Genomic DNA, 25,989 nt, shown 5'->3' with positions numbered 1-25,989 from the left:
ACTGTGTAAAGGTTTGTGTAAAGTTAGTAAATGGATATGAATTTACAGACTGTACATTTCATACAGCTCTGGGATGTTGTTCAGTGAACACAGATATATAAAAGGATGCATGGTCTTTTTAATATTCCAAGTGGCAAGTGAATTGCTTGACTGAGGCCCTCCTGTCAGATAGGAGTCATTGTCACCTGGTAAATTCAAGTACACAATATCTCTTTTTTTATGAGGTGTATGTGATGTAAAGCTTTGTGTCCTTTCTGTTTTCCGTGGAAAAAGATGTTTCCACAGGAAAAATTAACCTTGTGTAAGTTAATATCAAAAGAGTGGTGGAGTTGAGGGGAGTCCAGAAAAGTTTAAAGGCAGCAATGTTTGCATTGTGCTTTGCTTTTCAGCTGTGAAATTTGGAAGAATGTCCAAGAAGCAGAGGGATAGCTTGTATGCTGAAGTGCAGAAGCATCAGCAGCGACTGCAGGAGCAGCGGCAGCAGCAGAGTGGTGAGGCAGAAGCCCTCGCCAGGGTTTACAGCAGCAGCATCAGCAATGGCTTGAACAATCTGAATAACGAAACTGGCAGCACCTACTCGAACGGGCACATCATCGACCTGCCAAAGTCTGAGGGCTATTACAACGTGGATTCTGCCCAGCCCTCCCCAGACCAGTCGGGGTTAGACATGACTGGAATCAAACAGATAAAGCAGGAACCTATCTATGACCTCACCTCTGTACCAAACTTGTTTACCTATAGCTCTTTCAACAACGGGCAGTTAGCTCCAGGGATATCTGTGAGTGAAATAGGTAAGGAAAATTCTTATTCCTGTAGTGCAATGTGTGTATGTAAGCTAAGCTCCAGGACGGTCTTCATTAAAATATCATGCAGGCATTCCATACACAGGTACACAATAGTTTTACATTCACATGTGTGTGTGCTCACATACAGAGAGTAAAGGAAAGAAAATTAGTCTGGAACTAATTGACATCAAATTAAGGCAGCTCTGTTTTTACTAAAAATTATGCAGTTCTTAAACCCAGCAGTCCATTTCTGTTTATTAAATAGGAGCATCAAAGCAGGTGATGAATCAATCATAACCAAGTGATAATTAGGAAGGGGCTTGTTTCAAATGAGCTCATTACTGGCAGGGTTAAATGATCTCTTCAGCCAACCATCCATATTCTTGTCAACACCCAGAATCCCCATAGCAGCTAATTCTAACGTACTTACTGTGGAAAAGTACTAGTTCATACTTTGGCTGCACAGATGTCAGTGCCAGAGCAAGCTCACCAAATTCATAAAGTACACAAAATCTGAATGTATTTTTGTAGATATCCCTGCCTCTCTGCCTGAAGTACTTGGAGACCCTGTCCCTTGCTTTTGTCTTTGACAAGTGACAGAGACCTCTCTGTGAGGTGAGACTGTTGGAAACGCAATGACTAAAGGTGGTTTTTGTCTAAGGAGGATTTCTGTTCATCTGATGCTTCTAGTTGTATTTCACTAAAGCCACTGGAAGTACTACTTCTGTTACAAAGAAATAACATGAACAAAGATTGGCATCCTAATTAGGTACCTGAAGAAGTGAAATGTGCTGAATCAATTGTGGTTGAGAACTCAATCAAAGAGTAACACTTTGTTAATGGAATTTAATTAAAAAGAAAGAAGAAGAGAAAAAAGTAATCTTCGAGAGCACTCCTAACAAATTCATTTCAAATCATGAAAAAACCTCTTTAGTTCTGGACTAACTTTGTTGTCTCATGCACATGGATGTACACTGAGATCTGTAAGTGTGTATGGTTTGCTCAGACCTGCTGAGGACCCTGGAGATATGGCCTCCACTCAATATTGATTGCAGTAGTGGGATATATAGTAGTTACTGTCTGCTAAAAACTGAAGTTGCAGCTAAAATGTACAGCACGTTTTCTGTCCTTGCATGCTCATGTGTAGGGGGCCCTATAACACATTGTCTGTTTTAGTTGCAAATTGTCCAGGAGAAAGTTAAACTTTTTGTCACTCTGTTTATTAAGGCATGTTTTATTATCACATTTGGCCTAGGCCACTACCCAGTAAAACTATACACCCATAGTGTAGGATTAGAGATGAACATTTGCTCCAACTTCCCTCTCGGCTCTCATGGCCATATGAGTGTTGCTCACATGTGGCTTGTGCATACGTCGGTCCTGTAGCAGTGGATCACACTACCGCAAACCAGCTGAGAGACAATTTAAACAATCCTTAAAATCTGTTTCCCTGCAGACCCAGTACCAAAGGAAAGTGTTTCTAGAGAGACTCAAAAGAGGTCCAGAAATGCAGGAGTTCTGATAGTCCATGAATTTGGGTTTGTGCTCAGTTACAGAAATGAGTGCAAAGACAGAATGTGGCTATGGGACTATATCCTTAGTGGTCATAGAATCCCCCTGAAGTCAATGGGACCTTTTGACTTCAAAGTTTCGTCTTTCTAACTTAAATCAATTTAAGTTTTATCTCTTGCAGGTTCACTTAGGAGTAATGCCTCATTCTTAGTTTTTCCCCCATTTTTTTTCTCTCCTAGCTCTAAACCATCCAGCCCTAAATTCACCCCACATTTCCAAGTTTTTTTATCCTCTTCTGAAGCACACAAAGCAGGAAAAAATCCAGAGCAGAGGGAGCACTACCTAGCAAGTGGCCTGTCTCTGAGCTGACAGCAAAATTCAGAGGCTCTGGGATTTACTTCTCTTCATTTTGAAATTGAAACTAGGGCTCCTAAATGCCTTCAATTTTACACAAGTACTGCCATCTATCATTTGTGGCACCTACAGCAGAGGGGTAAGGGTCACAGTGAGAAGTAATATAGTATGAACAAATCAGCTGACACAACTGGAAGAGATGCACCATAAAATATTTGGATTTGTGCACAGGCAAATGATATTTTCAGTGTTCAAAAAGAAGTAGAAAATGCCTCTTAATGCTGCAGTGTATCGTTGGACCATCTGTAGAGCTGCAGTCTTGCAGTCCTGGGATGTACTGATTTCATATTATAGTGTGCATAAATTTCATTGCAGAATTGCATCTCACTCCAGTGACATTTGGGAAAAAACTCAACTTATGCTAAATAGACATTACCACTTTTAACTGTTATATGAAATCATACAGAATATATAGGAGTAGAAAAGCTATGCTGCATTGATCCTTGTGGCTGGCAGCATTTTCTTTATATCAACATGTGTAGTGATCTAGTGAACTACTAAGTATCCCAGATCATGACAGTTCTTTTCTGCACTGATAATTTTCTACCAGATAGAATTTTCCGGTCTTGGCTTTCTTCTGGCCCTTACATTTTTCAAATGAATATATAAGCACAACCTCAACTGCCAGTTGCCTGATCTTGAGTCCAACCATCCTGTGTTTTTTCCTCATGAACGAATGTGTGGGAACTTCTTTCATCCTTGAGTTCCTAGAAGTTGCTGTTAGCTCTCCAAGGAGCAGGCTTCTTCACAACACTCAGAATAAAAGTAGTCTATGCTGTTTCTGCATTACATGTCAACCAAAATCTAATTCATTTATTCCTTTGGTGTTAATGGTTTGCTTGTTTCAAACTCACTTCTCTCCTGGGTAGGGCATTTTTTATTAAGATATAGTTGACTGTACATTTCCAAGTTTGAATCTCATTTTCGCTTCCTTTTTTTTCTAGTCTTTTCAATCCTGTCACATTATGTCTCAGTCTTCATTGATGCTTTGTGACTTCTTTCAGTTTAGAATTGTCTCTTAACTTAATTAGCATGCTATGAAAACCTTCTCTTTCAGATTAATATGAAAATGTTAAATGATTGTAAAACAAGTCGTAATAATGGTCCCTGCTGCACCTGACTAAAATACTTGCTGCAATTGCATATATTACTTTAGTATTTACATTTGGCTTGCTATCTAACAGTGTAAATTCTCTGTAAAATTCAAGTAATAAGTCTTCCTTTCCCTGTCAGTTTGATTCAGTTATAAAAATAATGTTTTCTAAGATACTCTATGACATAATTTACACATCATTTACATGCTCTTCTTCACGTGTTAATTTTCTAGTTCCACCAAAAAGTAATCTAAATGGTTAGAGCTACTTTGATCTTTAACAGTTCTGTGCTTTAATTTGAATGTGAAAATGTTCTTTTTCACAAGCATACGTTCATCTACAGAAGACTTTGTAGTGGAAATGCAAAATTTTTTTAACAGTTTTGAAATGCAAATTTTTTTTACACAGCAACTGTTTTGACATGTAGTATTAGAATGGAACAGCAAGGAAAATACAGCTTACCTTGTATGGCATGTTTACCGGTATCTATATACTGTGCTGGCAAATAGGGGTAGGAGAAAGACATGCTGACATAGGGCTCTGATGCACATACTTAGTATTATTATATTTCTACATTGAGTTAAGTAGACCAAGATACAACAGCACATTATCTGATCTCTCTGAGAAGCAGGAGAGACAATGCCTCCTATGGAAGAGAGGGTTAAGTACAACAAACAAGAATTTTCAGATATAGTCACAAATTTCTCATGTAACTGTCAGAGCTTATGATGTCCTGGGAGAAGTTGTACAAAATCAGGTAGCTCCCCATTAGGCATAGCCCTCATCAATATTCCACTTCCTGTTATAAAAAAACCCTCAAAGCATAGACAACACTCCAAAGCTCATAAATACACATACAGAACCTCAACTTAGCATCAAGTGCGTTTCCAGTCAGTACCCCTTTTCTTTAAAGGAATGTATTTTTGTCCTTAAGTCAAAACAACTTCTTGGACCCTTGATATGGATTTGGGTGGGCAGAACAAAAAATAGGTGAGGTGCAGTGGCCAGATGAGTTAGGCAGGCTCTGTCACTGGCTGTCCTGCCATCCAGGGGTGGCATGATTCAGGTGTGTTCCATCAGCCAGTGATGCTGCCAGCATGGGAGACACCCATATCCCAAGGACTCATACTGCCAGGGACTTTATGGCATAATCCTGTTTCTCCACTGTGCTATCTACACATCTGGGAAGGCAGAAATGATGAAGTGGGAGCTCAAACCATAGGGTGAAACCTGCTTGCCATGTCAAAAGCAAGAATTTGGTCATTTGCATAATGGCTTTCTCCTCACACAGCAAATCACAGAGGTCAGCTGGAAGTGAAAAGGGACCTCCAGCTCTTGATCTCAGTGCTTGCTCTCAAGCATGGTTTTAAATTAGGAGGCATTAAAAGCTTATTTTTAGACTTGGTGAAATTAACCTACTATCTTGTTTAAATATGTGTGCATAATATTATCTGCCACTGAGCTGAACATTGCATTTTCCTTGCTAAATATGTACTTCCAATCTTAGTCTGTAAAAATTAATAGAAAGGCGTCCCTGCCTTAACTGCAGTTGAGTTTGCCAGACTGTGATTTCTTAAGACAAGGTAAAATTATTAGCCAACACTGTTATGGAGAAAACAGATCAGTTGAGCATTCACTGCAAGTCATCAACCAAAGGGTGCCCTGTAGCTGTGTATGTGTAGGTAGTCAGTAAGACACCTCTAGAGTGTACAGGACATCACATGGCCCAGCTCCTATAATTACAGATGAAAGTATTGTTTACATATATTTACATGACATTTCTTCAACATCAGCCATTGGTATTAAGGTATCCAGTGGCTTGGAGAGCTTACATTTCTACCAAAATTAAAGTAAGGTTGGTGAGCTTAGGTTTGATCTTCCCTTTTCCCTGTCCTTCTAAGCCTGTCCTGCTATGCATATCTTAGAATGGGCAGTAACTCCTTAGGACAGATACCTAATGTGGATTGGAGGAGGTATCACCTGCCTTGTATTGTAAGGCACAGCTCTTTTGACCGAGACACATAGACTGAAAAATAATAGTAAAAGAAAGCCTTAATTTTTTTTTTTTTTAACTTACCCAGGATAGGTGTGTTAAAGAAAGGTCCTGTTGGTGACCACAAATTACATTCTGTGCATTTGTAATTTAGTCATAATTTAGCTGGATTCCTACATTCATCTCAGGACCACAGCGAACAACTTTATATTCTGCGAAGTTATTTAATTCCCATTGCTGCAATATTGTACAATAAGCAGGAGTTATTTCAGTCTCTCTCCTTCAAGGGAGGTCTTCACCTGTAAACATGCTGAAGATCTATTTGAAAGCCAGTCCCTTTCTCCTTTCAGCAGAAATCTTCTCATTAACTTTAGAAGAATTTAGCTTATTCCTCTATGTCTGCATTAAGTCTTGATGCCCATAAGACTTAATGTTGGTTATGCAATATATGTATATATATCAGCATCAGACTGGTATCTTAAAAAATCCACTGTACTTTGGTTTTGAAAGCATTTCTCTATGTGATAAGCACTTCTCTTTGCAAAAGCCCTTCTCCAGTGTGATAAGTATTTCTCATTCCTTAACACCCTTCTCTTTATCTCCAGGGTTTGTTCCCTGTGCCAGATGAAGTGTTAACAGACAGCTTACTGAACATGTGTTGGTCAATTAGATGCTCTGTAAAGGGACTCTCCAAACCAGATTCAAAATGAAGTGAGCTCACTAATCAAAGCCCATACCTAAGGTGACAATAACATCTATGTTTACGTTTTCTTTACAAAGCCACCACCCACCTCGCAGTGAAACAGAAATTATGTTTTTGTAGTCCTGTGTATTGTTCTTCCGTTTCTTTTTCTAGGCGATGGTTTAATGTTCCTTCTAGCAACATGACAGTCAAAATTTTACAGGGCTGCTGTCTACACCCTGTATTTAAGAGAAGCAAGGTTGCCACCTAGTGAGCATTTAAAATATGCAACGTGCATTTTACACACGCGCTGTCAGAGCACTGTCTTACCATCGTTACCTGTTTGAAGGCGACAGTGAGAATACATTTGTATTTCAATTCTGTTCTCATTTCAGTTCACATGACAACTTCATCTTGTTTTACAAATGAGCTAAAAATATGTGTAGAATGGTATTAAAAACAGCCTTATCTATATGCTACATTTTTAAAGCATCGTAATAGTTCTTTAAAGAGATCAAATTTCTAATCCTTTGAAGTATATAAAATTACTCCTTTTCTCCAAAGATGAGAATGTTTGGTTCCATGACCAAACTTTGCAAAATGCGTTCATTCAAATGAGAGTCCAAAGAAAGCAGTTAGAAATCAACCATTTGTAGCAGTCAAAATATGTAAAATACCATATCATATATCCCATATATTACCATATATCATGGCAATCTTTTCTGGAGTAACACTGTGCTGTGAATATTGTCAGGTTACAAATCACACATAAAAATCAATGTAAATCCAATGGTGTGGTAAGTACTGAGGCATGATGTTGCTGCCAGTTGTAAGAATAGACTTTTGGCTGGTTCCCTGTCATATGCCCCATCAATAGCAGAAGAAATTTTGCTTTCTGCAAGTAATGCCTAAAAAAAGAAGACTGGAGCAGGTGCCAGAGCATAGAGGGCCTGGGATGTGTGAAGGAAGTATGTTATCTTCCAGGGTTGTGACTCACACACTACCCACAATGAGGCAAACTGCAGATGAGAATCGAGAGGTCAAGGCAGTGATGCTTTAGGAGTCTCTAGTAGTATATGGGAGTGGCATGTTATCTGCCAAAATTGCTATGGTTTGAATTAGTGATTACTTGTTGCTTTCATCCTCATCTGTGTAATACTTCTGGACTTAGTGTCAATTTTCCCATCAGTGTTTTTGTCTGCTGATTCTGGGCTGTCAGCCCCAACATTTACAAGGTAACTGTACTTTGTGAGAGCTTAACCTGGAATCCCTTTTATATTTCTTTGTCATCCTGGATGGCACTGGTTGATCATTCCTTAATCCTAAGGCACAAGGAAGGCATCTGAAGTTTGGAGTTAGAATTTTTTTCCTTTCCCAGCACACATGCATCATCCTAAGTTTGCCTTTCCAAGGCTACAGTCCAGTTTTTCACACTGTATACTTTCTTCACTCACTTCATGCATTTCACTAGTTTCTACTTTATTCCTGATAATAAGGTAATTCTGCTTGATTTGCATTTTGTGATGCTGTTTCCAGCTTCATAGGTAATGATGTCTTTCATCAGTCCATTCAGCTTTGCATATTTTATTTCACAGAACAGCAACAATTTCTTTATACAAGAGTGAAATATATGAGAGAGAATTCAAGTGAAATGCATGAGAGAGGAACATAGATGTGCATAGTGGAAAAATGCAGTGTGACAAGACATAGGGCTCACAGACAAATGCTGAAACTGATCATAAGAATGCAGATTTTATAGTGCAGTAATCTTGGAATGAAAGTCACATGTAAATGGGAATAGTTTATTCAGGATTTAAGGCATGGAGCCCTGTCTTATGTTCCTTTTTGACTTGCACGGATGGCTTTTCTTTTGATCAGCGAAGATTCTGTCATTGTTTATGATAACCAATTTATTCTACTTTCTGACATTAAACATTAATATCGCTTTCATCCAACTCATTTGCCACACTGCAGGAAAATAGAACCACTGTAGAATATTTTGTCGCTACTTTTTAATATGTTTCTGTAGATAGATTGCTTAAAATCTTTATAGAAGGCTTATTTGAAGACTGTGGCAGTGACACAAATGCTAAAAGATGTGTTAACCTCTGCCAGCTTTTTGCAGGCTATGACAGGGCAAACCCTCACAGACATGGTTTTAAACCAGTAATATTCTAATTATTCCATATATATTTCTCAGTTTAATAGAGAACAATATCTACTTCAGGTAATGTATGCTTAATTGTGAAAAATTATACCACTTTCTTGTTTCAGAACAATCTCATTTTAATATAAAGGTCTATTTATGCAGCCTATGCTGGAAGAAGCTGAGAAACAGCTCATCTCAATAAATTTGTGGTAGTTATATGGTGTCTTTAGAGCCCATTTTAACTCCAGTTATTTCCTTGGTTAGTGCTTTTGCTGCCAGTTAAATGATTTCTAATTTTTGCTAAATTGGTTGAGTCCCAAGAGAAGTATTACTAAGTAGAGACCATTAAGCAGTTATAAAAATCCTCTAGGATCTAACAGTTCTGGATCCGTCCTCTAGGTTCCATAAAAAAAGGGCTTCATTCCATTGTATTGTTGTTTCTATTAATTCATTAGCGTTTTTTAGAAAGGCAAATGAAGCACTGATTTATTTTGAAGGAGAGAGGGGAAATAGAGGATTCACACATGTAACGTTTACTCTTTGTGCACTCTGTTAGTGATGTTAACTACACAGTAACTTAAGGGAAGGTTATTCCTGAACGAAATTCCAGCACTTCTAGTCTCATATTAGTGTTTCATACTATCTTCCTAGGCCACACATTGGCAGTGTTACAAAGTATATTCGTATTTTAGTATACTAGTATTGTAGTGTTACAAATATATTAAATAAATACAGGTTATGAAACTAGCCTGTGTTTTAAAGGGAAATACTTTTTGCATTATGGCATTGAGAATGCCACAGACAGATGAAAAATAGAATGAGCATTTTGCAACCACTTTCAGAAAAAAAATGTTCCTGTTTCCAGAAAAAAAAAAAAAATCAGACTTTTCGTCCAGTTCGTGTAAAAAAATTTGAGACCTATTATTCATGTTTTACGGCAACCAAAAGTATTTTTACTTTATTAGCTGTGTCACTGTCTCTACAATTGTCAAAGAATTTAAGAATAATCTCAATTCAATGAATTCAATGAATCGTTTTTCAAAAATTTTCAATCTGTTGTCATAATACGCTTGAATTAGCATACAAAAATGTGTTGATCCAATAGTATCTTGCCAAGCTTTTAGGTCCTAGAACAGAGATTTTATTTAGAATGCCTGGCTGGAGTTTTGTTATGCATGCTTACAGCAGCCAGCCAAAGCTGTGATGTTACTGCAGCATTAATTCAAAGTGGATCCCTGCAAGAGCTCATCTTAGGAAGTAAGCTGAGATAAGCTCGTAGCTGCCCAAATGGATCCTAAGGGTAAGTGGCAAATTAAAGATTCATTACTCATTTTAATTGAAGAAGATTATCAGTGTTTTAGGAAGCACACTTCAAAGTTTTTCAGTTCCCTGTGCAAAAGAGGGGAATGCTGAGAAAAACTGGAGTTTCTCTTGAGAAAAAAGAGATGAATGAAATAACTAAGATGCCTGTAGGAAACAAATGCTGCTGTGGATAATTCCCACTCAGCAGGCCAAATTCGCAGCTGCTGAATTTTGTGTGCATTCTGTGGATTACATTCATCCCCACCAGCATTGTACTTGACCTCAAGTTGGAGTTTTTCCTCACTATTGTAGTTGGAGATCTCTGAATATTGCAAGGAAGTGCCTGAAAAAGGCAGGACTGATTTATCAGCTGATGGTAGACCGCTGTGGGTCTGTGGTATGTTGATTTTGATTGCTGTCTAGGTTGCAATGTTCGGTTTTCTGTATGTACTTGTATTTAAGCAATTCCTACTCCACTGATGCAATAAAGCAATTTGAGCAATTGTAGTCTTTGGAGAGTGCCTTTTGTGAGGTGACTCTTGAAATTTAAAATAAGAAAGTACAGTAGGAAAAAGAGAAGGGGGGGGGGGGGGGGGGGAGGGAGGAGAAGAGCCTGCCAGAGCAAACAAAACTGGAAACACAAAGGGTCATTCTGGAAGTGGTGAGCTGTAGTCCCACTGAGTTGTCTTTTGTTTTAGGTAGACCAGGACAAATTTGAAAACTATTTCTTTTCCTGAAAACAGCATTGATTTCTCATGGTCCTCTTCAGCTTCCTGATGTATGTTTTTCCGCTTCTTCTGGACATCTCCTACTGTACATTCAACTGCTGCATTGAATGTACAGTAGGAGATGTACATCCTACATACTGCTGCATTGGAAATTATGATTAGATTATCTACCCATTGGTCTGGCACCTCTCAAGACCTCACCAGGCCCTGCTACAGGAAGGGCAGCACACCCTGTGCTGTGGGGAGTGGGGACAAGCCTGACCTCTCACGTTTCTGCTCTCTAGCCACACCAACAAACACCATCTGGATTTACTTGTCCTCTAACAACAGTTGAGTCTCTAGAGCTAGGACAGTGGGCTGTTATAGAAAGCCAGTCAGAGACATGCAGAACAGTAATGAAATGCAAGTGATGTATTTTGATGTACATGATGTATTTTGTTTGAGTATTTCTGGTTTTTGAAACCATTGGTTACACTCATTGACAGTTTCCTTGAATGAGTATGGTGTTTCTGGTTTATTTCTCTGGAAGCAAGGACTTCTTTCTAGATTTTTATTTTTTTTTTAATGAAACAGAGCATTTGTAGAAAAAGTGTCTGATTTTCAAGAAAAATTTCAATATACCAATACCAAGAAAACCCCAAATTTAGAATCAAGCTGCCTAACACAATTGCTTCTACATCACAGTGTATATCAGAGTTTGGATACTGGGAACATTATTTTCTGTGGACCATGTTTCCCAGACATAGTCAATCTGCCAGGATATGCTGTGATTTTCATGAATAAAGTGATCAAGATAGGAGATTTAGCCCTAATGTAATAAACTCAGGATGGAGGCTAAAGGGGAGGAGTAAAGCAATCTAATCTACATTTGTGTTTACATACTGTGGCAGTTAGATAAGCTTTACAAATCCTGCAGGCTGGCGGTGTACTGTCATCCAGGCTCAGGAATTCTTTCCATTAGAGTTACTAATTTTCACTCAATAGTGGGAGCAGTTGGTCCTTATGTTGTGGACTTTGATTCTCGCACCCAAATGGCCAGAATCATCTCTTTTGTTTTCTTTTCACATAACAAACCTACTGTAACTTACACAAAATGGGAGCTGACAATATTTCAAGTAGAAATGAAATTCACACTGAAGTCTCAAGAACAGAGTTGTCTTTTGTAGTCCTTGGAGTCTGTCCAAACTTTCTAGTTGTGTACATGCAGTTGCCCAGTGATAGGGGACCCTTGAAATCTATGGCCCAAGATTTTTGAAAACAAAATCAGCTCAAAGTCAAGACTTGATATGTGAAGTAATTCTAGTGGACTCCTCTAGCCTGGGGAAGAGGAGGAACATAGCTATTAGATTATGACCCCTTCAGGGTACCTCCACAGGCTTTAGGCCCCTGCATCAAGGCAGTATCTCTCCTCCTATTGTGTGTAGGTGTTCTCTTGCTTTCCCGATTGTCCATTTCTTTCTAGTTCTAGTTAAAGAATTAATCTGTTGAACTTGGTGGTCAACATATTTCAGAGCTGCTGAGTGTCACAGAAATTCATGTCTTTTGGCTACAGGACTGTACCTGTAGTAGGACAGGTTTACATCAGATGTCATTTATATTGTTGCCAGTGGTTTAGGAATCTCCTTGGGATTCTTGTCATTCATTCTTGTCATTGTCTCCTTGTCATTCTACTTGGGGTTTGCCAAGATGTGTACTGACTCCAACTATTAGCAAAAAGATGCTAAAATCTGAAAATGTCAGGAAAAAAAAAAAAAAAAAAAGACCATGGTCTGTTAAACCTTTTAAGAGTGACATTCTTTGCTCTGCCTGTGTTGGATCTTCTGTTGCTGGACCATCTGAGAAGCCAAGGCAGGTGTATACTTCTTTTACTTTTTGCATCATGTCAGCTCTGCCACCCAGTTCTAGGCTTTATTTGCATAAAGCTCCTTCCAGGGGCTCCAGCACGAAATGTAAGCAAGCAGTCTCCTCTTCTGAGTGAGCAGTTCCGTTCTCTTCGGAGACCCAGTGTACCCTTCCCGTCACACACTCAGCCTTGCCTAGCCTGCGGCACAAGAGTTTCAAGTCTGTCTTGCACCTGATTCCTCTTTGGATGTCAGCATTCAGAGCTGCTGCTTGTTGCAATTGCCCCAGGCCTTTGCACATCTAAATTGGTTTTAATGTCAGCTCAACATAAGCACAGTTGCATAAGGAAAGATGCATGGGATAAAACACAGGATGCCATCCCTAGAAAGCCCTGGAGAGCTTCTCAGCTCTTCGTTCCTCAGGTACATACATAAATGCTAGGAAAAGGAGGGGAGCTGAGGAGACTTGCAGTAGTGTAGAACTGCTAATCAAATATATTTTGAAGTCAGTGAAATCAAAAGATCTAGTTTTCAGATTGTTGACTTCAGGTCACTTTATCTGATTAGAAATCTGTATATTCAGTAATGTGAAATCATCTGAGACATTTATCGTAGGAGAGATGCCCATTTATCTTCAAGATTTTTATTATAAAATGCAACACCTGACCATCAAAGTTAAGACTTCCATCTAACCTTCCATAAAAGAACAGTGGGTAGATCACTATTAATATATATTCTTAGTTAACTTTAGGCTAGAGTAAATTCTTTCATCAGGAAGCCTAAAGATAGTGTTGACCTATAAAAAGAAACCTGCACAAATTCAATTAAGCAGGTTTTATTTTTCTTGTACAAACCTGCAACTTTTTTTATCTTCCTACTGAGCCTTTCTACTGAGTCTCAGTTTATTAACTGTGAGAGTAGCCCTGGCATCTGTCCTTCAAATAGCGCTCCTCTAGCACTGTTTACAGGGAACATGCACTTCTACATTCTTTTTTCAGCTTCCCTTCTTGCTGATGTTTCTAAATTCAGTCAGTATTTGGCCAAAGAAGCAGACTTATTTTGAAACTCCAGGCTCCAGTTCTCTACACTCTAAGCAAAATGTTGAGAATCTGAACAAGTGAACAATTGTATACCTAGTTCTTTCTATTTCCTATGCTCAGGTTTGCTAATGCATTGTCAATGTCCCTTTTTTGTTTTCTGCGCAGTGCTGATTCTGCTGCAAGTGCTTCGGTTCACTTCTGTGGCTTCAGCTTTGTTCCTTTGTTTGGCTTAAGCAAAGTTTTCAGGCTAAAGCAATGAGCTTCATTAGATGTGTGGGTCCCGAAGTTGCAAAATAGGAAATCATCAGTTTTCTTAAACTTGTTTTATCACAACATTTCAACTCCTAATGCTAATGAATTCATGTTGGAAGGTTTTGTGAATTTTTTTAAAATCCACTCAAGTGGATTAAATCCACTCAAGGCAAGGGTCTGCTTTGAAGTACTTGTCTAAGAGTTTACTCATAGTTTCAGTGGGTTTCCAGGGCAACAATGAATGCTTCCTTTTCTGCTTGCATCCTGCATTCCATGTTGTGAAGTAGTTTCTAAGGCTGCAATTTCAGGACGACTTTAGGTAACTTAGTGCTGTGTGTGCGATTTACATCCTCCATCTCTCCTTCTAAACCCCAGGATACTAGTTTTAGCTTTCACCCCTTGCTAAAACCAGTCTCCATATTCTTGCTTGTCAAATTCAATCAGAAAATGATCCAGCTTAAAACTAACTTGAGAAAAGAGACCTGTTTCCTCTTCTTTTATGAATCAAGCCAAGGTAATGCAAATGTTCATGGCAAACTCAAGCAGTCAGTCAATTTCTGAGAGACCTGGCAGCTCTGCAACATGCTGACCACTGAGTTCAGCAGATTAGTTCTTTTAGTAGAACTAGAAAGAAATGGACAATGAGGGGAAAAAGTAAACACCTACACGCAGCAGGAGGGGAGATACGGCCTTGTTGCAGAGGTTGTGGACTAAAGCCTGAGGAGGTACCCTGCTGGGGTGATAATCAACAGCAGAGTTCCTTCTCCAGGCTGGAAGAGTCTACCAGTGACTGCTTGGGTTTGGGACAGACAAAAGCAATTGGGCGAACAGTCTCCAAATAAAATTTATTTGGAGAAATCACTTGTGGAGAAATCACTTAAATAATTTTCAGAATGAAAATTCTATATAGTTTCACAAAAATCATTGTTATTTTCATCTGCAGATCCACTGTTTATCAAGATCGTTTGTTTGGCTTTGGGTTCAATACTGAAACATTTTGCAGTAATCAACTTCAGAATTCAAAACAAATGAGAACAGTAGCATTGAAAAGATTAATTTTCTTAAATGTGCATTTTCCAATTATTTCAATGTTTTCAACTTTTGCTGTTGCAGATCACTGTTCATTGTTTCATGCAAGCTGTATTTTATTCTCCTACAGATCGAATTGCACAGAATATCATTAAATCTCATTTGGAGACATGTCAATATACAATGGAGGAATTACATCAGCTAGCGTGGCAGACCCACACATATGAAGAAATAAAGGTTTACCAGAGCAAGGTACAATCCTGTAATATGCTTTTTCTTCTGCCTGAAATTGTTCACAGAGTAATTTATTTGGCAAGAATACACTGATGAGTTTTGTGTAGGTCAAAATACACTTTCCAATATCTTTGAACTGGTTTCTGAAAGCAAAGCAGTGACACTTCATAAGAAGCAGCAGCAGCTTTCTAGCATATTGAGCTGTTTGCTAATGTTAAATCTTAGGTATGGTCATGGAATCCAGTTTTCTGTGGTTGGTATTACAGATCTTAACCTCATGCACAAATTCAGTTAACTTCAACGTGAGTATGATAGGATTCTGTGTTGTAAGGATTTTAAGAAAATAAGATAACCTTGTTTCCTTATAATTTTGAAAACACATCTGCTTTTTTGTGAATAACAAGCACCTGTGACTTATGGCAGTAGATAATAACAAACTGAAAGTACTCCTTAAAATGAAGCTGTCCAATTTTGGGTGGAAAAATTATCTCATTACACTACATTTTTGTTCTTCTTCTGGGATTCTTAGGTTCAAGTTCAGTCTATTTTCCACTGGCACCTCTTCAGATGTAGTCCAGTCAACAGAAACCTCTGTGCCTATTGCACTGGCTTCATTAGCAATGAGTCTTCAGTCAGACTTCACTTGGCACATTAGCTGGTCTTGTAAGACACAGGAGAGACTCCAGCTTGTTCTCTGAAATCTGAGGGGCTGTGCCTATGTTTCCTGCTTATTAGCAGGAACAAAAACACACCACAGCTTGCAGAGCTGCGGCATGAAACCAAGAACATCTGTTTACATTTACACACGTGTGTGCAAGGAAAATTATTATCAGGAAGTCAAAATTTTCACTTAATCAGTGTTCAGATACTTCAATTTTATATTTCAAATTTCAAACTAGGAGAAATATTCTGTTGAACAAATTAATAGCATTGTGCCACTTCTTGCCTAGGAGTGCTGTGGAATGTGTACATTTTTTTGTGGCGCTGTTAGTCTGTCTCACAGAAAAGCCAACATTAGAACCACATTTTAACACTGGCCAGTGCATTCTGCTCCTTTGAAGAGGCAATGACAGAGTTCAGATGAGTGGGGCAACGGCTTCTGAGAAGTGTTAGGCACCTAGAGAAAAAGAGATGTTGCTAGCTCTGCCTGGGTATGGGGATGGAGTGTGGGAAGTCCTGCTGTCTGCAAGAACTTAATGCACTGATGTCCCTGCTTGCTCACCGCTTTGCTTTTCTGTGTCTGCTTTCCCGGAAGACGAGAGAAGCTCTGTGGCAGCAATGTGCCATTCAGATCACCCATGCTATCCAGTATGTGGTGGAGTTTGCGAAGCGCATAACAGGCTTCATGGAGCTCTGCCAGAATGACCAAATTCTCCTTCTTAAGTCAGGTGGGTAAACCCCGGAGGCTTGAGACCAGTTTAGCACCCAGCGCCCTAGAAATGTGCTCTCCTGTCTTTTCCTGCAAATCATTTTAATTTTGGAGAAGCACTAATTTCAGTTATTGCATTAAGTACATTAACCTGGCTGTATTTTTCCACTTTAATGATGTTACTGCCTTCTGATCCCCTTTACCCTTTCCAGTCCGTTGTGGTTGTTAAGTACACACACACACACACACACAACCATTGCAAAAACTGCAGTCTCCAACCTGACACGTGGTGGAAGGAGCCTGCAAATTGAGCTGGTCGAATAGTCATCTACCACCCTGTAAAATCCCCACTTGTCATTAATGAAACGAAGGCAGGCTCACTGAGGTCTGCCTCTGTGTCATCTTTAATCTTTTTAATGAGACTACAGAAATACTCTACAGCCAATGCACAGGAGGGAAAATTCCTGCTGGTGCCAGTTTGTTTCAGAATAGATGAGGGCAGATTATGGCAGTGTGCTCCAGCCATGCTCTCTCTGCATGCCAGGTTTGCATGTGTGTGCATAAGGGCAAGGGAGAAAAAGCTTTCCTTTCTTATCAAGTGACTCAGTAATTTCTGTCCTCCGAAAGAATCCTGACAAGATTTGTCATGACTATGCAGTAACACTGCCAAGCCCAGGGGGACAAAATGGCATGACTAAGTGAACCACAAGAACCACGACTGGTAATTAATTGCATTTACCCTGTCATATCAGTTTCTTTCTCCCTCCATGTGTAAAAGGTAGGATGCTATGTGAGGCAGCTTGTTAAAACTTAAAAAGTGCTTCTATTTGAAGGGAGATCTCTTCACTAAGGCTGAAAGCCTGTGTGATTCAGCACTCCATACACAGAAATCACAGACTGTTCTGAGTTGGAAGGGACCCACAGGGATCATTGAGTCCTGTCTTTCAGTGAATGGCCCAGAGATCAAACCCACAACTCTGGTGTTATTAGCACCATACTGCAACCAGCTGAACTAACCTCAGTGGCAAAACCAGAATCACAGACTATTCTGAGGTGGAAGGGATCCAGCAAGGATCATTGAGTCCAGCTCTTGAGTAGCCCATAGGAGAATCAAACCCACAACCTTGGTGTTAAGAGCACCACGACTGTGTCTTGGTGAGAGGCTGGACTCTGATTATGTGCCCAGCTGCAAAGGGAAGTGATATAGAGATGCATCCTGTATCACACAGGCAACCTCCTAGAAAATGGGAGTTATAGCACAAAAACTATCTCTTTTAATCTCATACTAATATTGAAAATTCTGCCGATACCAGTGCATCCCTAGGAAACTTCATTTGATTGGCAAAGCTGGGATTTTTATATGCCTTAAGCAAAGCTGCTTTTTTGTTATTAAAAAAAATAATAAGCTTAATTATTAAAAAAGGAGTTTCAATAAATGCCTATTTTTCAGAATAAAGTATTTCAAACTGATTTTTTTTCCCCCAAGATCTAAATTCAGATTCAGTCCAGGCTGCTAATTTTCTGCAAAGGGTGAAAAAGTCAAGCTATAGAAAAGGTGGTTAGACTGGACCAGAAATGACCCCTTTCTCTACTCAAAGCAGACAGAAATATTTTTTCTCACATTCATAGATGTATGATCTAAATGTCTTCAAAGAGTGTCTGTCCCTTCTGATGTTTTTAATGACTGATGGCTTCATAAATATCTTCTTGAGATTTCCTGTACTCTGATGTTAGGCAATAATACCTGGTACCTTTGCTCTTTTTTCTGTCTGCTAGGCTGCTTGGAAGTGGTTTTGGTGAGAATGTGCCGTGCCTTCAACCCACTTAACAATACTGTTCTGTTTGAAGGAAAGTATGGAGGGATGCAAATGTTTAAAGCTTTGGGTATGTTGCTCTTCTTTTTTTCAACCAATTGCATTGAGCCATGTAGCAAGAAATTCGTCTTTATGAGAACAGTGACCCACAGTGTAAATCACCAGTAAATGTTGCATCACCAAGTCTCCAAATGTCTAGTTGGGAACAGAAAAAAAAAAAAGGTGACTCTATTAGCTGCTAGCAATGATAGGTGTTTTTGTCTAATAACAAAGAGCAACAAGAGGGGTTTTTTCAAATAGATTTCTTGCCTTCTGAAGTTGTGATGAACGATGAATTTATGGCAGGAGCCAAGCTATTTATCTTTACTGTTATCTTTACTATACTTTGCCCTTGATATATCAAATCCCTCCCACTAAATGTGTCCTGCAGAAGGCAATTTTTGGCCCTAGCAATAAGGAGGTTAAAATAATGAACAGGTACAACCTGCTGAAAATGCTGTTTTGCCTAAAATTTTTAATTAAGCTCATTTAGGTCCATGTACTAAAAAAAATTACTTCATCTCAACATGATATTAAGTGCTACCTGAAATTTTAATAGTGAAGCATCTGTGTTTTGTGCATCCGTCAGACTGATATTATCAGAAATTGATTCAGGACCAAACTCAGAGATAGTGCCTTCAAACGTATATATTTATCTTTTTCTTCTTTTTTCTTATTCTGTATCATAAGCATACTACTTCTTTATAAGTTTAAAGCATTCATGAAAATATATTGGTTGATTTATTTTTATCTTTATGATGCTTTTGCAAATTTTCATGAACATTTGTACTGTTAATTAGTAAAATCATATATGAAAGTTATTAGGGTTGATCCTTCCTCCTCCTTAGGTTTAATACCTGTTAAGAAATACCAATTTTTGCCCCATTGGGAAAAGAGTACTCTCTTCTAAGACGTCTGTGCAATTTTTGTACTTGACCATAATTCTTGGTAATTTTTTCACTTCTGTGGACATTTTAGTGCCATTTTTGGGTTAAGTGGAATTTTAATAGTTAATGAAAAGCAGTTGCTTTAGCAGAACAGAAATTCAGGAATAACTTTTTCTGACACCAAAACAGTCCCTGCAGGCTGAAGGGCTGATTTCTAGCATTGGTTTTGTCCTCTTTGGTCTGCAGGTTCTGATGATCTGGTAAATGAAGCGTTTGACTTTGCAAAGAATTTATGTTCCTTACAGCTGACTGAGGAGGAGATTGCCTTGTTTTCATCTGCTGTTCTCATATCACCAGGTAATTTTTCATTCCAAACACTGATATTTTTTCTCTCATTATCCACATTTAATTCTACATGCTTAAATAGCTGTTTAAGCTGCATCAAATAATATTAAGCAATATATTAAGCAGTGGAAGAATACCTGAATTACCCCAATATGCCATCAGGAATTTCATAGACTGGAATTAGATCCAAAGTGTAACAGACATGGAGCAGGATTGTGTGACAAGAAATGCAGGCTGGCCTTCCTCCAGACCTCATGAAGAGATGCATGTTATTCAAGAGGTGCATATTCGTCCTAGGGACCACAAAACTCACCACCGTGCGTAGGCTATGTAATCCGTAACTGTGATGGGCTTTTTTCTTGGGAATGAGGACATAAGCAGTAAAAATTGGTGTGCAGTCCTGTCTGAACTTAGTTCCAAGTGAGAGGTAGTGATTAGAAGTGCAACATGCTCTTTTTAATGTATTCATATATCATAACTCTATGCAGGCAAGCATGCATTTAAGGGAGTGATGGCTGGCTGACTACAGAGGAGACTTTGGATTGAGTTGTGATTAAGTTGTCTCAGAAGGTGAATCTAGTATCCAAGCTCACAGTTTAGTGTGAGATTTTTAAATATACCTCAGGGAATCAGACATACAGTTTCATCTCAGGGTAACCTCTTAAATAGCCTTACAAAAAAGCCACACCAGGAATTATTTTTCTAGCTTTTTCTGCAGAATACTTCTTCTAGGTCACCTAGTCCATTTGCGCATCTGTGTTGAAGATTATGTTAGTCAGAGTTAGACTATCACAGATGGTGTCAACACATTCATTCTCATCATTAACAACACCTACTGAAAGGACTCCTTTTTTTTTTTTCCACTTTGAGCAGTTCTTGCCATCATCTGCTCAAAAGTGAGGTAGTTGAGCCAGTGACTCTTCATGGGGTTATGCCAAAATACTGCACATACAACCCTCCAAACATTGAAACACTCAAAGGTGTCCCAGCTGTGTGCAGGGGTGAGAGCTGCCTCATCTCACCCCAGATGTCTTAACTTTCTCTGGGACAGCAGAGTTGCAATGTCTCAGTGGATCTTTGCCCATCATTTCTCTCTCAGTCGGAAAAGACCAAAGCTAGGTGGGTGGCAGAGGGTGCTAGCTGCTGGAAAAATCAGATGGAATCAAAAATCTGATTTATTTCTGCAGTTCTGCATGTGTCCCTTCAGTTTGCAAGTCAGATGATACATGCAGTGTCTCTTATTACTTTAGCTAAGGAAAAAATTTTAAAAAGGAAAAAATGTGTCTGGTGCATGCAGACTGCTTATTTCTGTAGTCTGTGAGCACATGTAGCTATTCCTAAGACACAACAAGAAGGAAATGATGGGCTGCAGCAGCATGTGCATGACAGCAATCTTTCTTCCATAAAAAGCGTGTAAATTTGGATTGTCTAAATAACTCCTGTTTCAGCTGGACTGCTATGTTTGAGAGTGGGAAGACAGAGAAAATTGTCCAGAATGAGCTGATACTGAAATATGCCATTTATTTTCTTTAAAAAACAGTAACAGTGAATAGAGAATGAAGTATTTCCTTCCACACTTGATGTTCCAGTTCCTTCACAATAAAGAGTTTCATCATGGGAACAAATTTAAAAATAAACTACTGCTTCACAGAGGTCACTGCACCAATCCTTTCATCAACTAATACAAGCTTACAAAGATTCCATATAGGAAGTATTCATATTCAGGTTTCTTTTCTGCAGAAGTCACCACCTGATAAGCGATTCTTGCAGCCCTGATCTCAGTGTTTAGGCAGGTTACAGAAATCAGAGCGGTCCCCTGGGAGTAAGGGGACCGGACAACATCCATGAGGATTTCAAAAGCTGAAATATACAAATCCAGTAGAGGCTTCAGAAGCATCTCCACTTGCAAACATACAAAAGAGGCACTTGGTAAGACGGGAACATAGCTGCTCCCTTGTGCCAGTCCCTCTCCTGAAACTTTGACTTGCCATGTTCCTTCTCTCCATCTTCTTTTTGGCAAAAGGAGCTCTTGTCTGTTTCTGCATTCTCTTATCTTCTTTCCTACACTATTCTGTAGCCTAGTGGACTGTGTCCTCTTCAGATAAGTTCAAAACCCAAGAGGACAAGTACACCATTGAATCACTGCTTTTTAAGTTCTTTTAAGGTGATCACTGATCTATTGACTTTTTCTTCGCTTCTGTGAGTATAGCTAGAGTTACCTGTGAAATTCCAGCCAAATTTACAGATGGTGTTCAGGTGGAAGAAACTACATTTTGGTTTAAAAGGTTCCATTAAAAAGTTTTGCCTAGCTCTTGTCATGAATTTAAGAACTCTTGTGTAATATACAGCATGTTTCATGACAGGTGGGTGATGAATCCATCCTTCAACCACCTCAGTCTATTTTTAAGCTTATTCTTGTGACAGAAAGGTAAACCTTAAGGGATTGGTCTCTATGATAAATCTTTCTAGCTCCAGTCTGCCACAATAGGCATTAATTTAACACTATTTAAAGGCCAGGTTTTGCAATAGCATAAGATTTGGCACCTTTGAAGTCTAAACATTACTGTGTCCTTATGATGTAGAAAGTGCATGTGTTCTCAACTAATTCTATTTCTATGGCCACTGATGGCACAGGTTCCATTGGCTTACCTTCAGGGACCACAGTTCTCTAACATTTACAAAATACTGTTTTCTTTTCCTGATCCTGTAAAGTAGCTGAGGTGTGTTTTTGTCTGTTTTCACAGTACTTGACAATCAGCTCTTTTCATACACCCCTCCTCAGAGACAGTCAGACAAATGGCAGAATTGTGCTACTTCTGTGATTAAATGTTGCTCGGTTCCAGCCTGTGTGCCATGCATGCTCATTGAAGTGGTTAACTTAAATAATTTCTGTAACTTATTTTAGTGATGGGGTATGGGGGAGAGAAAAGTGAAAGGAGTTTTTCCTGAATTTTTCAATTTGTACATGAAGATTCATGCCTGTGATAAAAGAAATTTTCTTATTTCCCATATGAAAGCTAAAATCTATACCCAAGAATTGGTCTGGATTGAAGGAAAAAAACACAGTTTGCAGTGCGGTAAAACAGAAGATTCAATGGTGCTGCAAGCACCCTGCATTAATGGGTTTGGATTGTCTTGGAGTCTGCTACTTCTCTTTCTGTGTTTGTCTCCAGAGCTTATGAGTTGTGAGAATATAGATCATAAGGACAACCTCCTGCACCTGGAGTTTGAGTCCAGTAGAGGCCATTAAGGTTTTAAAACAACTGTGTAGCTGTTATTCTTCCAGATAATCTTCTATTTTGTGTTGTTTAAAAAGAGAGCATTTTAAAATAATAAGGAACTTGCACGTCGAAATTCTTTTGAATTATTGAAGAAATTCTTTTGAAGAAAGCAGTTTCTTTTTGTGTTGTCTCAAACAACGTATTTTGTCTCAAAAAGTTAGCCTAGTAAATAATGAGATATATTAATGTTTGAATAATTATATTCTCTTATTTTCAAAGAACTGTTTTGATCAGTAAGTTTATTTTTTATGTATTAAGACACTGAGATAACATGACATGTTTATCACCTAGCCAGTATGAAATTAGAGCACTGGTTGTATCAACAGAGAATAATAAAATGCTGAGCCATGTTTCATTTCTGTTCCCAGTTTATGCTTAGCATCCTGTTTTAAACAAAGAGATGCAGAACACCAACACTGTCCCTGGATGTTTTGTAAGTGTTAATTTTAAGTGCTCAGGTGATCCTTCAATGGGTTGAGACACTTTGCCTCTGAAACCATGTCTTTAAATACCATGCAGTCCTTCCTCGTGAGAGTCACTATGCCTGTGGATACTTGCCGGTACAGTACCCTGTGTGCACCATGAGCATGCCCCACATCTGTGCATTCTTTAGCTTTTGTTTTCCTTTTTCTCAGATCGAGCATGGTTAATAGAGCCAAGGAAGGTCCAGAAGCTTCAGGAAAAGATTTACTTTGCACTTCAACATGTTATTCAGAAGAACCACCTTGACGAGGAGACACTGACAAAGGTAAGATCTTTAAACAAAATGCCAAGCAGTCCACAAGCATGTCTCTTCTCTTTCCACAGCCATTTCTGTATGTATTGCCACATTAATGTAAGCTAAAAGAAATGCACCATGTGCTTACCTGCATAGAAGACAGGCTTGTTTGACTCTTGTACCTGTTGCCTCTTACTCCATTTTTTGTTCAATATACCAATAATTTTAATTCATACCCTGTAAAGAATGTGACTGCCTTAAAAGAGTGCTCACTGAGGCTGCTCCTTGTTAAATGCATTTTTGGCCTTTGACTAAAACTTACAGGTTACATGTTTCTAGGCTCTTATAGCAAGAACAATGTCAAGTCCTTCAGATGGGTTTTGATGGGGCTTAGAGTGTGGTTTTCAGTTACTCAGAAAGATGCTAACATAGTTCATTTTGGAAAGTGTAATTTATACAAAATATGCTTCCACCTTCTTCCTTTTTTTTTTTTTTATTGTTTCAATGTCTTACAGTTAATAGCCAAGATACCAACAATTACTGCACTTTGCAACTTGCATGGAGAGAAACTGCAGGTATTTAAGCAATCTCATCCAGACATAGTGAACACACTGTTTCCTCCATTATACAAGGAGCTTTTCAATCCAGACTCAACCACTGGCTGCAAGTGAAGGGGATAATAGAATTTTCACGTAGTCATGGAATGCATCACTAGTAAGACAAAAAGAAATGTTTTTATGAAGAAATTATTAAAAATGTCACTACTGCAACACTAGGAATGTCCTGCACTTAATAGAATTATTTTTCACCGCTACAGTTTGAAGAATGTAAATATGCAACTCTGAGTGGGGATGTCTTTTTTCTCTTTCGTTTACTTTTTTTTTTTTCATTTTTGAACTGACAATGAATATACAAATATAGGACACTGGGTGTTACCTTTTTTTTTAATTTACTTTTATTGGGACAACTGTTCCTAGAATTTTATTGTGGATATACATGATAATAGAGCAGTACTTCGCAGTATTACTCTAGCTGTTTATTGTTCAGATATAATTTAAGAAAATTCCACTTATTAGACTGCATAGTTCTATGTTTTTAGATAGTTTAATGCATGTGGAAATTTGTAGCTGTCTTGGAAATTATGGTGCATATATGGAAGACAGACACTCACATATATATATACACATACATGTGTATGTATGTATATATGTATGTATGCATTATATGCATACATGCTGTAATTTAAAATCACATGCCTACATTTAAAGGATGCTCAACCCAGCTGTCATGTATTTCTTACTCTCCAAGTAATATGTTAGATTTACATTGGGCAATCAAGATTTGCTTTGCCAGAGTTAAATTGTCAGCTGCCAATGTGTAATGACAGGATCACTTCTGAGATGTGTGTAATGCAGTGCATGTGTGCTGGGTGTAAATCAAACATCAGGAATGTATCAATGGTGCAAAAGCCTTGTCTAGATGGTTTTAGTGAAAAGGGGAATAGGATTGGCTTTTTTAAAAATTTTCTCACTGTTACAGGGATAGAACATATATAAAAGTGAACATAGAAGGACCTGATCTCAGTAAAGTATCTGAAACATGGAAGAAAAATGTAGACAATCCCATATGTACATTTTTTGGATTTCACACATGATTTTGTTTTATATATACTGCTTTGAAAAGTAGCTTCAAGTCTTGGTTTGTTTTGCTAAACTCATTAGAAAGATAGGTAGTAAGCACAGTGGAAACCATAGCAAGCCTAAAATGTATCTCTGAAGAGGAAGGAAAGGAGGGAAAGAGGAGGAAAGTCAAAAGTAAATGAAGTCCATGGTTACAAAGGACAGTGTAATTGTCACTCTTTCTGATAGTCATCATCTAGATGGGAGTAATGGTTTCCATTACACTCACACATCTGTGTGTGTTTTAAAGACATGCATATATGTATGTATATATCTGTATCTATATAACTGTATATATTTATATGCATATATAGGATTTATTTTAGATGCATTTCAGGAGTGGTGCGAAGAATTGGATCTTTCTTTTTGTCTGTCTCTGAATTGACTGTACATGCATTTGCTTGCAAAACCAAAGGCAAACACTGAGGGGAGTGGAAGTTCTGCCATGGACTTAATCTTGTGGATTAATGAAGTTTAATCAGCAGTCATTATTAATGTATCTGCATTCTGCCAGTAGTACTAAAACTCAGATGTTTTAGGTATCAAAGAGGGATTCAGTTTCTGCTACGTCTCTCTTTACCACCACTTCTACCCATTGTGAACTTTTTCAGAGCAGTCTCCTCCTGGGATGCCAGCAGAGGGCATAGAGCAGAAATAAGGAGAAGCAGGCAGTAGAGAAGAAAGGGAGTGAAGGCAGGATCACAAGCAGATGTGTTTCTTTATTTCAAACCACGCAGAAGCCAGTGCAATCTGAGGCAAGGCAAGGGGAAGCACAAAGGACCTGCCCATTTGCCAGGCTCAT

At 38.6% G+C, this 25,989-nt stretch overlaps 1 protein-coding gene across 2 annotated transcripts in view; it reads left to right on the top strand.

The window, feature by feature from the left end:
- RORB (RAR related orphan receptor B) overlaps nucleotides 1-24,238 on the top strand; it is a 120,622-nt gene extending 96,384 nt beyond the window's left edge. For both annotated transcript variants that reach the window (XM_066181311.1, XM_066181310.1), the window contains exons 4-10: nucleotides 390-791; nucleotides 14,952-15,073; nucleotides 16,311-16,443; nucleotides 18,201-18,308; nucleotides 19,411-19,521; nucleotides 23,426-23,538; nucleotides 24,024-24,238. In XM_066181311.1, coding sequence (XP_066037408.1) covers nucleotides 390-791; nucleotides 14,952-15,073; nucleotides 16,311-16,443; nucleotides 18,201-18,308; nucleotides 19,411-19,521; nucleotides 23,426-23,538; nucleotides 24,024-24,179 — 1,145 coding nt within the window. In that variant the 3' untranslated portion in view covers nucleotides 24,180-24,238. The remainder of the gene's footprint in view (nucleotides 1-389; nucleotides 792-14,951; nucleotides 15,074-16,310; nucleotides 16,444-18,200; nucleotides 18,309-19,410; nucleotides 19,522-23,425; nucleotides 23,539-24,023) is intronic.
- The last annotated feature ends 1,751 nt before the right edge of the window (nucleotides 24,239-25,989 follow it).

The sequence above is a fragment of the Chamaea fasciata genome, unplaced genomic scaffold (assembly GCF_029207755.1).
Source record: "Chamaea fasciata isolate MVZ Bird 193981 ecotype frontalis unplaced genomic scaffold, bChaFas1.0.hap1 SCAF_4, whole genome shotgun sequence".
Classification (NCBI taxonomy): domain Eukaryota; kingdom Metazoa; phylum Chordata; class Aves; order Passeriformes; family Sylviidae; genus Chamaea; species Chamaea fasciata.
This window is presented reverse-complemented; position numbering and strand designations above follow the sequence as displayed.